Below are 17,395 nucleotides of genomic sequence, written 5' to 3'. Positions count from 1 at the left end.
CCAGTGATTTCTATTTTAAAAAAACAAATACTACATTTTGTTTATGGAACATATACCTTCGGGAGGCTACCCACCAGGTTCACAATCATGACCGCCTGTGAGAGAGAGGAGGGAACAGCACTAGGAGGGGACAGTGGGCACTTCACCTCCTACCTGTAACATTCCATTTCTCTTATTTAAAAAGGGACGGGGTTCCCTCCTCCTGGCCACAGAGCAAGCCTGCTTTAGGGCAGCCTCTCCTCCTTACTTCCCTGAGAGGGACACTGCCTACTAGAGACCTCTCCTGGGAGCTGCTGGAATCCAAGTAGTATACAGCCTTGACTGCTGGGAATCTACTCATACTGGCTGTTATTAAAGATTTTGTTATAGCCCACCTGAAACCTCAGTCAATGCTGTAAGGATGGGATTTACAAACCTGCATTTACCAGCCTGTTAATTTTTAAGTGCCCCTTTCTATATGTTTCTATTTCGGTCCTATATTTTCCACTACTATTTCATCTACTTTAAACCAAAGGGTTCTCCATTTCTGTGGGAGTTTATACTGCTCTCAGCTCTGTCTGATCTCCAGTGCCCAGGGTTTCTTCGGTGTGTGAACAATGGAGGAAAACTTGGTGTGTGAACAATGGAGGAAAACTTGACTCAAAAGTTTTCGTGCCCCAGCAAAGGAAACAAAATGAAACAAAAAGACAACCTACGGAATGGGAGAAAATTTTGCAAAGGATGCAACTGATTAATTTCCAAAATATACAAACAGCTCATACAGCTCAGTAACAACAACAACAACAAAAAACCCAATCCAAAAATGAGCAGAAGACCTAAATAGACATTTCTCCAAAGAAGACACACAGATGGCCAATAGGCACATGAAAAGATGGTCAACATTGCTAATCCTTAGAGAAATGTAAATCAAAACTACAATGAGAAAAAAAAAAAAACTACAATGAGGTACCACCTCACACCAGTCAGAGAGACCATCATTAAAAAGTCTACAAATAACAAATGCTGGAGAGGGTGTGGAGAAAAGGGAACCCTCTTACACTGTTTGTGCAAATGTAAATTGGTGCAGCCACTATGGAAAACAGTAGGGACGTTCCTCAAAAAACTAAAAATAGAGTAGCCATATGATCCTGCAATACCATTCCTGGGCATATATCCAGAGAAAATTATAATTCTAAAAGATACATGCACCCCAACGTTCACTGCAGCACTATTTACAATAGCCAAGATATGGAAGCAACCTGAATGTCCATCTAATGATGAACGGATAAAGAAGATGTGGTATACATACAGGATGGAATAATATTCAGCTATAAAAAAGAATGAAGTAATGTCATTTGCAGCAACATGGATGGACCTGGAGATTATCATACCAAGTGAAGTAAAAGTCAAGCAAAGACAAGTATCATATGATATTGCTTATATGTGGAATCTTAAAAAAATGACACAAATGAACTTACTTACAAAACAGAAATAGACTCACAGACATAGAAAACAAACTTACAATTACCAAAGGGGGAAGGGAGGGAATTAAATTAGGAGTTGGGAATTAAAATATACACACTGCTATATATAAAATACATAACCAACAAGGACCTGTGTATAGCACAGGGAACTATACTCAGTATCTTGTAATAACCTATAATGGAAAAGAATCTAAAAAAGAGTGTGTGTGTGTGTGTGTGTGTGTGTGTATATATATATATATAATCTGAATCACTTTGCAGTACACCTAAAACAAATACAACATTGTTGGACTTCCCTGGTGGTCCAGTGGTTGAGACTCCATGCTTCTACAGCAGGGGAGCAGTTTGAGCCCTGGTCAGGGAACTAAGATCCCACATGTCTGTCGTGCGGCAGGGGGTGGGGGGGACTAATACAACATTGTAAATCAACTGTATTGCAATAAAAAACTTTTTTTAAGTCTTTGTGCCTGATTATTTTTGGCCTTTCAAGAGTAAATTTATTATTTCCAATCAAATATTCAACAAACATATAAAAAAAAAACAAGTATAGAAAGAAAAAGGTGTGTAATCCTCAGAGGAAAAAAATCAGGGATTTCAAGGGACTAAGCAAGGGGAAAACTCCATGGTAAGCTCAGCTAGAAAGCCAGGCTTCCAAATCTGTACCGTCCTGCAGATGTGATGCTGCCACACAGCATCATGTCACCCGCTCTGGCAGCTGCGTGACCTCCCCCCAGCGGTCTTCCACATTTGTCAATTCTCATCATGGCGCTCGGCTTTTAAAAATCAATGGGAGGAGATCTGTGCCCAGTCCACAGGAGCTCAGGGGTTGATGGGAATTTCTCTGGTGGACAGTCGCCCTCATTTCAAAGGACATCTGCTCCCCAGGATATTCCTTGGTCCCTCACTGAGCACCTACTATGTGCCAGGGACACAAAATGAATGAAGTGAGGGTTGAAGCAAGGATGCACACTACCACACGGATGAACCTCAACAATCATGCTAACTGAAAGCAGCCAGACACAGAAGACGGTTTGGTGTATGATTGCATTTATGTGAAATGTCCAGAAAAGGCAAATCCATAGAAACAGGAAGCAGATACTGATCTGGCTGGGGCGAGGAGTGGACAGTGACTGCAGACGGGCATGAAGGGTCTTTGTAGGATGAGGAAATGTTCTACAACTGGACTATGGAGATGTTGTACAACTATGTAAATTTACTAAAAGTCGTTGAATTGTATGATTTAAATGGGTGAATATTATCAATAGTGACTTTTCACAGCTGACAATTCACTTCTGCTTGTCGACCAACATTTCCTGAATTTGTAGGGCAGTCCTGGCCTGAGCTGCACAGCCTGGGCATTCACCATCTGCAGGAACTTAACCTGTCCCCTCTGCATCCAGATGGTGCCCGGCATGTCCCATCTTTGGGAGAACTGAGAAAATCTCTGGAGTAAGTCTGGGAATGGAACCCCAGATGAGATTTTTCTGCAGGTTGCAGGTTGTACAAAAATCAACACTAAAATTGGATCCCATCAAGTCTAAAGATTTCATTAAAATAATTTCGGAGGTTTTTAACCCACTGATAAATTTTCATTATAATTTTACATGAAAAGTTCAAAGGATGACAATTCTATTTCATGCAGTATTTTTTAAATTAAAAAACGAAATGCTGTTCTAAGTGAGATCAAGGAATTTAAAAATCTTAGTTCCTTTAAAAACTATGAAAGAATGAGCTCAGAGTGTCACAGATGAAGTGACAAGAAAAGATACCGCCTAGGTCACGAGGGCACTTTTAATCAGCTGGAGGCTTTCCAGTGCCCACAGTGCATTCAGGGCCAAAGCCCCCACATGCCCACGCCGGCTCCCTCTGGAGGCCGTGATCAGCCACTCGGCGGGTCCCGCCCCCGCCCCTTGTGACAGCCCCGCGCGAGGTGAGGCCAGGCCGGCGGAGGCGAAGACGCGGTCCCCCGACCCCGGGCCCTTGCAGGTCACTGCCCGCAGCGCGGCCCAACGAGGGACAGAGCCCGCCCTCCCGGAGGACACGGCCCAGGCCCAGGCCAGTCTGGACTCACTGCGGCCGCAGCCGGCTCACCCGAACACATGCTCCGAGCTCCAGACCCTCATCGTCGCCCACGCAGAGCCCGGCGCGGGGTGCTCCAGGCCCAGGGAAGCTCCAGGCCCGGGATGCTCCGCTCCGCGGGGGGCGGGGCGTGTGGACGCGGTGTGTGGGGCGTTTAGGGAGTGGGCGGGTCGGGACTGGGCGCCCGCCCATCACGAGAGCGGCGGCACCACGGCTGCGCGGAAGGGACTGGCAGTAGCTGTGCCGGCCGCAGGCACGGACTACGTGGCGGGGCGGGGCCCCTGGCGCCGCTGCGGAGATGGGGGCGGGGCTCGTTCTTACTGGTCAGGTGGTCCAAATTCTCCCAAAGCTCCTTCCAGCCACGCCGCTTCCCACTGTTGGGAAGGATAAGGAACAGTGTGTCCCACCAGCCCGACAAGTCTCTCCGCGGAGTTGGGGGGCGGGAGGGAGGAAGCAGCCGGTGTGGAACGGCCTTAAACCAGAACGTGAGGCCCCTCGCAGGCAGTCCGCTGTGTGGTTCGAAGACCCCACGAAATCCAACCCTTTATGTAGCCAGGCAGGTGCGACCCTCGAGACCCGGATGTCAAGTGAGAGCACTGACGGCACCGCTTGTCAGAGCTCATCCTAAGTTCACCCGGCAATTGGAGTGACCACTTGGGTTCACTACTTGTCTTTGTCCAAAGGAGAAATATATTTCTCATTCCCATAGGAGGTAGGGTTGCAGCCTGAAGCCAGGTGCTCCCTGTAAGTTAGGCTAATGTTTCAAAAGGATGGCTCCCAAGTCCCTGAGAAAAAACATTCCTGGGTTGTTCAGCTGGCCAAAGGCCTACTTAGCCTTTGAAAACATTTACATAGGACTTTGCTGGTGGCGCAGTGATTAAGAATCCGCCTGCCAACTCAGGGGACATGGATTCGAGCCCTGGTCCAGGAAGATCCCACATGCCTCAGAGCAATTAAGCCCGTACGCCACAACTACTAATCCTGCACTCTAGAGCCTGCAAGCCACAACTACTGAGCCCATGCGCCACAACTACTGAAGCCCGCACGCTCTAGGGCCCTCATGTTTCAACTACTGAGCCCGCATGCCTAGAGCCCATGCTCTGCAACGAGAGAAGCCACTGCAATGAGAAGCACAGGCAGCGCAACGAAGAGTAGCCCCTGCTCGCCGCAACTAGAGAAAGCCCGCGCGCAGCAACAAGGATCCAAAGCAGCCAAAAATACTTTTTTTTAATTAAAAATAAATAAAAACATTTAAATAGATCTCAAAAAGACAACTTAGAAGTGTTTTAGAGTAGATGCTCTAAGAAAGGGTAAAGGAGAGACCCTTTCCCTTTTGCACTCGGGAAAAATCATTTTTACTCTAGATTTGTATTTACCCTGCACTTCTACAAATACAGTTCAAATGCAGAGAAGCGAGATGCTAGTTTGAGAAGAGGGTGACCCTCTGCAGAAAGAGCTGGGGTGTAAGGGCAGCACCCAGCGCAACACCCACAGCGAGCAGTCATCCCGAGCCTACCTCTGCGATGAGTCAGTGAAGTGGGGACAGAGCAGAAGCAGCCCAAAGACCTGGGCTAGGACCCTGGCCCCACCATCTCCACGCTCCACACACTCCACCTTTGCCACCTGTGCTCTAACCTCACGGCGACCTTCCCATGTCAGCGCTGCTGCCCATTTTATTAGCGAGCAGACTGGGGTTTGAGGAGGTGTAAAAGTGCGCTGAGTGATCACACTCTGAGGGCAGAGCTGAGATGAGTCCCCCACAGCCATGCTGCAGTGACTGGCCGTTGTGGCCAGCTATGGAACACGCCCTGTGCTGGGCTCTGAGCTCAGTGCTGTCATTCTGGCTTTAAAAAGCATCATCATTGGACTTCCCTGGTGTCACAGTGGTTAAGAATCTGCCTGCCAACGCAGGGGACACAAGTTCGAGCCCTGGTCCGGGAAGATCCCACATACTGTGGAGCAACTAAGCCCGTGTGCCACAACTACTGAGCCTGCGCTCTAGAGCCTGCGAGCCACAACTACTGAGGCTACATGCCACAACTACTGAAACCCTTGTGCCTATAGCTCATGCCGCGCAACAAGAGAAGCCACCGCAATGAGAAGCCTGTGTACTGCAATGAAGAGTAGCCCCCACTCACCGCAAGTAGAGAAAAGCCCGCGCACAGCAATGAAGACCCAATGCAGCCAAAAATAAATAAATAAATAAATTGCCGTCTCTCAAACCACTGAAAAAAAAAGTTTTTTAAAAAAACAGCATCATCATTTACAATCAGCATTTTCCACAAACACGATTGACCACGAGGCTGAAGAAATTGGGCCGATGGTGACAGTCAGAAGACACTGCAGTGAGAGTTTGTGGGGAAACCAAGACCCTAGCCAGGAAACATCTCTGTAGAGACACTACTTAGTGGTGGAGCTGGGGCCTGAGGGCAGGAGTGCAGTGAGGGTGGCCTTCAGGCTCACTGTGACCTGCACCCGCCTCGCCTTCAAAGCCATCTCACACACAGCTGTTGGGTCCCAGCGGCCAAGCCCGGCTCAGGTGTCAGCACCTCTGTGGTTCCATCACTACTTCTACGTACTTGCATCTGAGACTTTACCACCACGTGTTATGACCAGCAGGAACTAGGTTATCATTATCCTTGTTACTTCCAGAGTCAGAAACCTAATAGGCACACAATAAATCAATGACTGTTGAACACAGATGAACGTCACACCTGGCTTCAAGTCCTATACTGCTACCTCCATTGTTGGTCAAAGACCACCGTTTCACTCACTCTGTTCCACCAAGTCTGGTCCAGGAGCAGCAGAACTGCTCGGGAGCCTGTTAGAAATGGAGACCCCTGGCCCCACCACACAGCATCTTGGGAGCTGTGCCCCACTTCACATCTAAACCTTTCAAAGCAAGAGTCCGCAACTGCTCTTCCCGCTCCTTTACTGCTATGTATTCCACCGCAGGCTGGAACGGGCTCCCGAAACCTCTCATTAGTCATCAGTAACCATCGCACTTCCAGTCCAACGGGTGCTGTTCTGTCCCCCTCCCCTGGGCCTCTGTGCTGCATGAAAAGTATTGGGCTTTCTCTCCTGGGACCTCTGCTCCCTCTGCATCCTCTGTACTGGTCCTTCCCAGGATACACGCCTCTTCCCTCTCTGTTCTTCCCCCTCTACACCTGCTCCCTGAGTGATTCACTGAGTGTCCTGGTTTCCACTAAGTCCCCAGCCTGCCTCTCCATCTCATTCCTACCCATCTTTCCAGTTGCCCACGGGGTGTTCTCTAGGTCCTACTTCAAACGCATCATGGCCACGCATCTCCCACCTTAAACAGACTCCTCTCCTAGGATTCACTGCCCAGGTCCCTGGCATCACCCAGGTGCCCCAAGCTAGACCCAGACCCCTACATCCAAACAATCATCAAGTCCTTTGGGATTTACCTCTTCTAGATTGTTTTAATCCCTTACTTCTTCCGCATTAAGAGCCAATACGATTTAATAGTTGTAGCTGAAGGCATGGGTTTGAAGAGGAACAAACCTGGGTTCCAGTCCTGGCTCCCATTCTGCAAATTGCTAACCTCTCCAAATGTCAGTATCATCATCCTTGACATGGGAACGCTACTAGTAAAAAAACAAAGTCCTTTGGGACTTGTGGGAATTAATGAGGACAGAGTACATGACTGTGGTTAGTATTGCTGTCACCGTCCCTGCTGACTCCTGACCTGGCTCCATCCAGCACCACCCTCTCCAGGTTCCTGCACAGCTCCCTAGCTGGCCCCTCAGAGCAGTGTCCCATCATCCTGCCACACCCCCTCCAGAGCTCTGTTTGGCCGTACCCTGGGGTGGTCCTCGGCACCCTCGTCCTCCTGCGGCTGCTCCCGATACCTCCATCGTTACTCTCAGCACATTGTTTTAGAATTACTGCACCAGTTTGTGTTTCTGTCTCTCTCACCAGATTATGCTTATTAAGGAAGCATGTGTCTAGGCTCAACCTCTCTCTTAGCTTTTGAATTGTTATCTCTGGGGTGAGGCCCAGGAACAGGCATTGTTAATGAGCAGCCAAGGCAATCACAGCACTCTGGAGTTTGGAAAGGCGTCCTGCACTAGACTGAGCTCTGGGATGGGACCAGGCCTGGCTCATTTCTGTGTGCCCACGCTCGGTCCCAGTACCTGGCAAACAGTGAGCTCCAGATAAGTGCTTGTTCAGTGAGTCAAGGATGACTCCAAGGGCATCATGAACCTGGGAGCAGGTTGGCCAGGGTGGGTGGGGCTCCATCTGTTGTCACCACTACAGAGCCACCTGGTCGAGTTTAGGAAACCCTAGTGCCTTTGTGGGTCACCTGTGGGGTAAATTGAGAGGCTTTTCAACCAGTGGTCCTAGTCTTTTTTGTTAATCTATTCACATTTTATATATTGAGATTCGGTGTCAAAATTTCACTTTTACAAGAGTCTGCTGCTAAAAATAAATAAGTTTGAAAACTGCTGTACCAGAAGAGCTTTTTAATTTAGATAGAAAATCAATCTCCCAGCAGGTAAGGAGTTTTGAAGAACTTTTGGAGACGTTCCTTTCCCACTGTCATGGATATTCTTCATTAGGCTCTGATGTTTAATTGACCCTGAAATACAATGATCATGAAGATCTGACTTACAGGGATTCCTCAACCCTCCATGCAGTTAGCACAAGAGGGCAGGAGGGCAGGATTCCAGCCGGCACCATCAGCATCTAGATCTTCCAAGATCCTCTGTAGGAATATTATTGTTATCCAGAGACAGTTCTCTAACCAGAGTCAGAACTATCCTGAACCTCAACACAGCCAAGATATTCTCATGTTTTATTAAAACAGTATATCTCTGTGACCTTTTACTTTCTATGGTATATGCTTCTATGTAATTAATTCCTCTTCCCAACCCTTAAATACAATTCCTGAAGTAAGTCTCTACAATAAGTAGTCTAACTTTTCCTCCTTATTTCTGTTTCTGGGCACTTTAATTCTATCCAATTCCCATTATGCCTCTGGCATTGCAAAGATGGCTTATGACCAAGGGGCCTGGTGTCCAAAACAATCATCAGTTTTCTCTCGAGAAGATACAACTAGGAAAAATCTAGGAACTTTATGATTTTTGTGCACTACTGTGACCAACAGTTTTAGAAAAATGTTTGATCACTACCAAGTAAAGTGGTGACTAGGAATATTCTAAATGTTCTGCTACTGTCATTCATGAAACTTGCATCGTTAGGGTTTGATGTTGTAATGCATTCTCTTATTCGTTGTTATGTAGGAGATATTAATATTGTGTCTTTAGATTCCTTTACTTGAGGCACATTACCAGGAACAGCAGCACAAGTCATGACCACAGACGGAAAATACCACATCAGCTTCACCTTATAGAAAATAATTAGCATTGTTATAGATTAACAACAGTAACATCATTTAAGAGGAAAAAAAATCCAGACCAGCCTGTGATACTTGAAAGTTTTCTTTTTTTTTTTAAATAAATTTATTTATTTATTTATGCTGTGTTGGGTCTTTGTTTCTGTGCGAGGGCTTTCTCTAGTTGCGGCGAGCGGGAGCCACTCTTCATCGCGGTGCATGGGCCGCTTACTATCGCGGCCTCTCCACGGAGCACAGGCTCCAGACGCGCAGACTCAGTAGCTGTGGCTCACGGGCTCAGTTGCTCCGCGGCATGTGGGATCTTCCCATACCGGGGCTCGAACCCGTGTGCCCTGCATTGGCAGGCAGATTCTCAACCACTACGCCACCAGGGAAGCCCCTTGAAAGTATTCTGAATGCACAACGCGCAGTTGTCCTTAATAGACTAATAGATTAATAGACCTCTCCTGCCACCTGGTGGACAAATTATGCAGCACAGCTTCGCGTGAGCAGTCTCAGGGTCCTAGTCCCCAAACACATGTAACTTATTTATTTTTTGTAATAACGTTTACCAAGCAATTTCTCTGCTGGGATATCATCCACTGAATATATATTGGCACGTGTGTGTGTGTGTATATACACATCAATAAAAATGTTCATTGTAGCATCTGAGATACAAATAAATTGGAATCAGTCTAACTGACCCTTGGTTAGAAACTGTTATACTTTTCCCATAGAATACCAGAAAGCTTATTAAAGAACTGGGTGGAAGTATATGCTATTAACATACAAACGTATATGCTAATCAGAAAAGCAAAGTGTATAAACTACAATTTCATTCACATGAAAATATACTTTATATGCTTGTAAATACATGTAAACTGTATGGACACATACACAACACACCAAAAAGAACTCTAAGAAAATTACCTTTAAGCAGTGAAAGTGAGAGATTGACTTTCACTCCCTATTTTGTATCGTCAACTTTGTTGAATTTATTTATTAGTTCTAGTAACTTTTAATGGATTGTTTATGATTTTCTATAATTAGGATCATGTCATGTGTATATACAGATAGGTTTACTTCTTCCTTTCCAATATGGATGCCTAATATTTCTTTTTCTTGTCTAATTGATCTGGCTAGAACTTCCAATACAATGTTAAATGGTAGCAGTGAGGGCTTCCCTGGGGGCGCAGTGGTTAAGAATCCGCCTGCCAATGCAGGAGACACGGGTTCAAGCCCTGGACCGAGAAGATTCCACATGCCACGAAGCAACTAAGCCCGTGTGCCACAACTACAGAAGCTGCGCTCTAGAGCCCACAAGCCACAACTACTGAGCCCACGTGCCACAACTACTGAGCCCACGTGCCACAACTACGAAGCCCGTACGCCTACAGCCCATGCTCTGCAACAAGCCTGTGCACCTCAATGAAGAGTAGCCCCTGCTCACTGCAACTAGAGAAAAGCCCACACAAAGACCCAATGCAGCCATAAATAAATAAATAAATGAATTTATAAAGAAAAAAATAGTAGTGGTGAAAGTGGGCATCCTTGTCTTGTTCGTGATCTGAGAGGGAAAGATTTCAGTCTTTCACCATTGAGTAAGAAGTTAGGGCTTCCCAGGTGGCGCAGTGGTTGAGAGTCCGCCTACCGATGCAGGGGACACGGGTTCGTGCCCCGGTCCGGGAAGATCCCACATGCCGCGGAGCGGCTGGGCCCGTGAGCCATGGCCGCTGAGCCTGCGCACCCGGAGCCTGTGCTCCGCAATGGGAGAGGCCACAACAGTGAGAGGCCCGCGTACCGCAAAAAAAAAAAAAAAAAGTTAGCTGTGGGTTTTTCACAAGTATCCTTTATTATGTTGAGAAGGTTAACTTCCCTAGTGTTCCAAGTGTTTTCTCTAATGAAATGGTGTTGGATTTTGTCAAATGCCTTTTCTGTATCAATTGAGATGATCATGTGATTTTTTGTTTTGTTTTGTTTTTATATGCAAATGTTCATAGCAGCTTTATTCATATTTTCCAAAAATTGGAAACAAAATGTTCATTAACAGGAGAATAGCTAAACAAATTGTGGTACATTCATACAATGGAATACTACTCAGCAATAAAAATAAATACATGGTTCAACCTCTCAAAACTTTATACTAATGAAAGCATTAAGTGATTCAATTTAGTTTCAGAGCTGGGGTGGGGAGGGAAACCCTAGTCTATGGTGAAAAAATATGGATAGTAATTAAACTACCAACTAAAGTAGGGGTAGTGCTTTGTTGCTTAGGTAGGGGTATAAGGAAACCTTCCTTTGTCCTGATATGGCTGTGGGCTAAAAATATCCATTTTCAAAATTGTAGTTAAGATTTGTGTATTTCAATTTTATAAATCTTACCTAATAAGAGGTATGTATATATGAATATGGATAGATGAATGTACCAAAGCAGAATTGAGGACTATCGAAGCTAGGGTGTGAAGGTTCAAGGTACAATTTTTTTTTAATATACATCCAATTAAGATGTTTAATTACAAATCTCGATGTATTTTTATGGGCTCCTAGCTCACATATCCAACAGCATATTGGACATCTCTTGACACTGCCAATGGTTTTCTTCCAATCTTAGTCACATAACAGATCTCTATGACCCTGCCTCAATTTCATCCCAGGTTTCTGGTTTGAACAACTCAGGAAAATGCTAGATTGCAAGAAGTAGTCTGAAGAGGGTTCAGTTTGGGGTAAGAATTGTGACTTGTCATCTTGTAAAGGACTAATAAAGTAGCCCCTAAGGAGCAAACATAAGTGGGAAGAAACTAGAAAAGTAAAACAAACTGATGGTGATCAACAGTGGACATGCTTGCAGTGAACTCAGAAAGTCTCTGAAGGTAGGAATGGGTGGATAGAATCCAAAGGACCAATACTTCTTTCATTATGACAAAAAGGGTAGATGAGAATGTCAAGTTTGAAGGTGGGTAGCCAGGAAATGGTGAGTTACCTGACTAGGACAATAAAAGCCTTTTATTTTTCATAGTGTGATATCACATTTACCATATTTTTCAGATTATGTCCCTGAATCTGATTAACACCAAGTGTCTGCCAAACTCAGTTACCTGTTCATGTAAAAGAATCTGGTGCTGTAGGTATTGCACACATATGTAACAACCTGCTTTTCTATGATCAACCCTTTTTAACTCAGATGATGAGATATGTACCTGCATGGCACAATGATCAAAAGCTTATAACTCTGTTCTAGTTAATAGAAATAACCATGAGTTAAACTCTGCCCCCACCCCACCATCAAGAGCCTATTTCATAATAAATGTTAGACTATTCCACCTTCAAACTTTTCACTTTTCTAGCTCCAAACTCTAGCATTCTTATTCTTACTACTTACACCCTCTCTACTCTTTGATATCCTGGTATATAGCCCAGATGATTTCCTTTGAGCTTCAGGTATGAAGCCACTAACAAAAAAATGTTTAAATCTGTTCTCCCAGGAGCTTAGAGATCTTATCTTTATGACAACTCCCATAAATCTTAAAAAATGATCATTAAATATTGATTTACTCAATTAATTATAAAAACTTTAGATGTCTAGTATTTGGTCATGTATACTATTTTAAAAAATACATCAACAGAAAACTTTCTGAACGTCACTAGACAACGAATTAAGCAAATCTTTATTGACGCTTAAACTGTGGTACAGAAATACATTTCAACTGATTTAAGTCCAACACCATGAAGAGGGAAATTATGGCACCAAAATTTTCCCTCCTCTATCATACACACTAGGATTAATTTAGATTACTATCCAATCTATAGTTTTCATTTTTCTAGGCTTTGTTCCATACAAATTTGTGCAGTTTCTCAACATTAAATGGAAATCTTAAATCTATTGGGCCGGGGCGGGGGGCGGGAATCAGACCTCAAGCAAATAAATGTTCATCAAATCTACTGGGACACTGTTCAAGAACAAAATCCACTTTGACCACTGGTCCTCATAATAGCACCAAAACATTAGGTACTGCGCGCTAATTACAGAACCGGACTGATCCATTGATTGAAAGCTTCTTCAATGAAGCTCTGAATCAACAACGTGTTTAAAAGTCAAAATTGTTCCAACCACTTGATTTCAAACCAAGTAGAATTTATGTTTAGAAACACTAAAAAAAAAGTGTTTCATTTATAAATATGGAAGGAACAAAAACATCACTGCATCAATCCAGAAAGAATCAAAAATTGTTTGAGGACAAGAAGAAATACAAAATTGAGTCAACTTTGCTCTTTTCTCAGCTGCTTAAATAAATGTCCGTATTAGCAAATACAGCTAAAAGATGCCAACTCTTTTAAGCCTGTATTTCTAGTCATTTCCCATTGACCATTTTGGAATTTTGTGTGTTATGTTTTATGGATAGCGCTCTGCTTCACTGTGTAGTATGTCTGAATAACCTGAACAGTTCTCATTCATCACTTGATGTTACTCCATGGAGAAAGAAATACCAGTAAGAGGAACCATCAGAACACTATCACATGCATCACAAAGTCACATAACTTTTTAAGTCACAAGATGGCAAAGAAATCGATTCTGCTTTGAACCAAAGTTTATGGCATATCATTAATAGAAATGAGTGGAAATGGCTATGAAAGTAAAAGTTGAGGTGAATCATCTGAGCTGACTTGACTTGTTGAATCCAACACAACCTTTATCTTAAATCTCCTTGCTAACAAATTTAGTTATAATTTTTTATACTACTACTTAGCAAGTTAATAAAGACATGGGACCCATGAGAAGCTAATCTCATTTAATGGGGGGCACAGAATGGCATACAGTTTCCATACAGTTCTGCCAATATTCCCTAGTATCAATCTACACCTTCTTTGCTAATCAACACCAGCTTATTTCAAAAGACCTCATGGTAACGAAAAATGCCAAACTCCCTTGACCTTAAAAGAAAATTAAGCCCAGGGTCCATCCCCCCATTCCCCTTCTGGGGTATAAGGTTAGTGTAAACCCACAGTGTAACAGTGTATTGCTTTATGGAGGGGGTGTGGTTGGGAGGGAGATACCATGGTGAGGAATGAATCAATTAAAGTCACACAAGTATAGGAAGCAGTGAGATAGTAATACACAAAATGGATAACTGCAGTCATTTTCGTAGAGGACTCGACTCGTGGAAGAAGAACTTTGATTGGTGCTGCAAGAACACCTGTATGAAGTAGAAACTGGTTTCAATAACATTAGTAGAGAATATGTTCTAGAAAGTGGAGGTAACTGGATGCAAAATCCTGGTAGCAATTTAATAGAACAGTCCCAGATGGCTAGGCTGAGGCCAACACCTAATGAGGACGAAAGCCTTGTCTGTGGGGAATTTTGGATGATACCTGGAGAAATACTACACTGTGCATAAACCAAACTGAGTTGTTTTCACAAGTGTTGTAAAGTTTCATATAGTAAAAGGTTTTTTCTACGTGCACTTCAATTTCACAGCAAGAGTGGCATAGGATACCTAAACACAGAAGAGAGTATTCATGCAAGATATCTAACTCCTTGATATAATAATGCATGCAATTCAAAATGATTACACTATCATTACATCTAGGGCTTTCTGCAACTACAAGGTGGTGGTTATGGAAAGCATGGCCCTTGGTATCAATATCTAAAAAGCAGCCACCACCTTCTTCTATGTGTGTTCTCTTTTTGCGTTTTTTCTTCATTTTTCTTAATCAACTCTGCTGTTGTTGCTGCTTCTCAGCAAAACTGGTAAAAACAAAATTGTAATCACTGAACATAGCGCTCTGGCAATCAAGACGTTTAAAACCTTCAATACTCTGGGGCGGAGAAAGCACTGTGAGACATTTAGAACTCTGATTTACAAACAGGGTAGTCACAAATTTTCCTGGCTTGAAGACTTCCACAACTTTCCTGATCAGGTCATCATAGGAGGTCTGACTTAAGTTTGTTTCAAAGCTAACATAAGAAAATTCTGGTTCTGAGTGATGTGAATAGTCCAATAAGTTCCATCCAATTTCATTCCATTCATTGAATACCCACAAGGATTGAACAGTGTGGCATCAATGACAGAACCTGGTATCAGGTCACGAATTCCACTCTCACGAGTGACATCTTTTGCAGTAACACCATCTTTCATGTAGAACTGGTCCATAACTGCTGGGTCAAGCTCACTCAACAGAATTTCCAGGGTTTGATCCGGCTGATTGATTACCCGACTCTCTGGGAAATCCAAAGTACAAAAGCACCAACAATCAGAATTCATGCGTCCCATACAATATGTTGCTCCATTTGGGAAAATTGCATTAAGAAACTCTATTTCTTCCTGGAAATTCCGGTGTGGGTACCCTTGGTGAGAAGGCTTCATGAAATTCTTACGAGAATAAAAGAAGCTTTGAATTGAGTCAAACCCACTGTAATCCCTAGCAAGTTTCAACAGGGGAACCAGTGCTTTCAGCAAGAGGGTGGTACCACATGTCTTCAAAATGAAACGTCTCTTGGAGACAAACATGCTACTCTGAGTACATAAGCTTCCTGCTTATCAGTTTTTGTCACACTTATGATTGAACATAGCACATCCTTCAAAAGTATGTCCCACTCGGATCTTGGGATGGTGCAAAGATCCCCAGATCCTTGGTTTGCGTTGGGTTGCTGCCTGGAGAACTAAACCTCCAGCAGCTTCTCAGTCCCTTCGAAAAAATGTGCAGCTTCCATCACCGTGAGACTAGCGAACAACCAACAACCACAGAAAATCAACTAAATTAAATCTCTTCTCCTGCTGCTGCCGCCGCCACTGAGGATTATTCCAGCTGTGTTACTAAAGTTCAGGTTCCTTTTTTGCTATAATTTTATATTAACTTTTTTTAAAACGCGTTAATAAAATTTTCCCGGCTTTTTTTTGTGTGTGTGTGAGCAAAAGTTGAAACAGAGGCAGATACAGAGGAAACAGAGGCAGATACAGCTCAGTCTCTTGTAGTCCGCTGTTCCCCCGTTAGAGAGAGTAGAGCGAGCGCTAGCTAATGTCGCCGGCCATACTGTGGGAGCGATCATGTGATTTTAAAAAATTCATTCTATTAACGTGATGTATTACATTGATTTTATTATGTTGAACCAACCTGACATTCTGAGGTAAATCCCACTTGGTCATGGTGTATAATCCTTCAAATATGATGTTGGCTTTGGTTTGCTAGTATTTTGTTGAGGATTTTTTTTTTTTTTTTTTTGCGGTACGCGGGCCTCTCACTGTTGTGGCCTCTCCCGTTGCGGAGCACAGGCTCCGGACGCGCAGGCTCAGCGGCCATGGCTCACGGGCCCAGCCGCTCCGCGGCATGTGGGATCTTCCCAGACCGGGGCACGAACCCGCGTCCCCTGCACCGGCAGGCGGACTCTCAACCACTGCGCCACCAGGGAAGCCCTTGTTGAGGACTTTTGCATGTATATTCATAAGGGATACTGCATTATCTCCAAATACAGTCACATTGGAAGTTGGGGTTTCAAATATGAATGTTGGGGTCAATCTACAGATTTAATGTGATCCCTATCAAATCACCCATGACGTTTTTCACAGAACTAGAACAAATAATCCTAAAATTTATATGGAACCATAAAAGACCCAGAATTGCTAAAGCAATCCTGAAGAAAAAGAACAAAGCGGAGGCATAACCCTCCCAGACTTCAGAAAATACTACAAAGCTACAGTAATCGAAACAGAGTGGTACTGGCACAAAAACAGACATATGGATCAATGGAACAGAATAGAGAGCCCAGAAATAAACCCACACACCTACAATCAATTAATATTCAAAAAAGGAGGCAAGAATATAAAAAGGGGAAAAAGACAGTCTCTTCAGCAAGTGGTGCTGGGAAATTTGGACAGCTGCATATAAATCAATGAAGTTAGAACACACCCTCACACCATGCACAAAAATAAACTCAAAACGGCTTAAAGACTTAAACATAAGATATAACACCATGAAACTCCTAGAAAAGATCATAGGCAAAACATTCTCTGACATAAATTGTACCAATATTTTCTTAGGTAAGTCTCCCAAGACAATAGAAATAAAAACAAAAATAAACAAATGGGACCTAATCAACCTTACAAGCTTCTGCACAGCAAAGGAAAACATAAACAAAATGAAAAGACAACCTACAAAATGGGAGAAAATATTTGCAAACGATGCAACCGACAAAGGATTGATTTCCAAAACATACAAACAGCTCATACAATTCAACAACAATAAAAAACAAACAACTCAATCGATAAAAGGGCAGAAGACGTAAATAGACATTTCTGCAAAGAAGACATACAGATGGCCAATAGGCACATGAAAAGATGCTCAACATCACTAATCATTAGAGAAATGCAAATCAAAACCATAATGAGGTACCATCTCACACCAGTCAGAATGGCCATCATTAAAAAGTCTACAAACAGGGCTTCCCTGGTGGCTCAGTGGTTAAGAATCCACCTGCCAGTGCAGGGGACACAGGTTCGAG

At 43.7% G+C, this 17,395-nt stretch overlaps 1 protein-coding gene and 1 pseudogene across 17 annotated transcripts in view; both read right to left on the bottom strand.

Annotated features, from left to right (window-relative positions):
* Positions 1–17,395, bottom strand: part of PRELID3A (PRELI domain containing 3A) — a 101,081-nt gene that overhangs the window by 71,135 nt on the left and 12,551 nt on the right. For 15 of the 16 annotated variants that reach the window (XR_013831444.1, XR_013831445.1, XM_079943545.1 and 12 more), the window contains exon 1: positions 3,555–3,759. The exons of the other annotated variant lie outside the window; for it this stretch is intronic. Coding sequence is in view for 13 of the 15 variants with exons in the window: in XM_079943545.1 (XP_079799671.1) it covers positions 3,555–3,586 (32 nt within the window). In the remaining 2 variants the exon portion in view is untranslated. Of the gene's footprint in view, positions 1–3,554; positions 3,760–17,395 lie in introns of those variants that run through there. 16 annotated transcript variants of the gene reach the window in all.
* Positions 14,536–15,610, bottom strand: LOC307197062 (S-adenosylmethionine decarboxylase proenzyme-like; annotated as a pseudogene). Its single transcript has 2 exons — positions 15,495–15,610; positions 14,536–15,138 (listed from the first exon to the last, which is right to left on the bottom strand). The product of its transcript is annotated as an S-adenosylmethionine decarboxylase proenzyme-like (transcript).

This window comes from Stenella coeruleoalba (assembly GCF_951394435.1).
Source record: "Stenella coeruleoalba genome assembly, chromosome: 14".
Classification (NCBI taxonomy): Eukaryota; Metazoa; Chordata; class Mammalia; order Artiodactyla; family Delphinidae; genus Stenella; species Stenella coeruleoalba.
The sequence above is the reverse complement of the archived record's forward strand: the minus strand, read 5'-3'. Positions and strand labels throughout refer to the sequence as shown.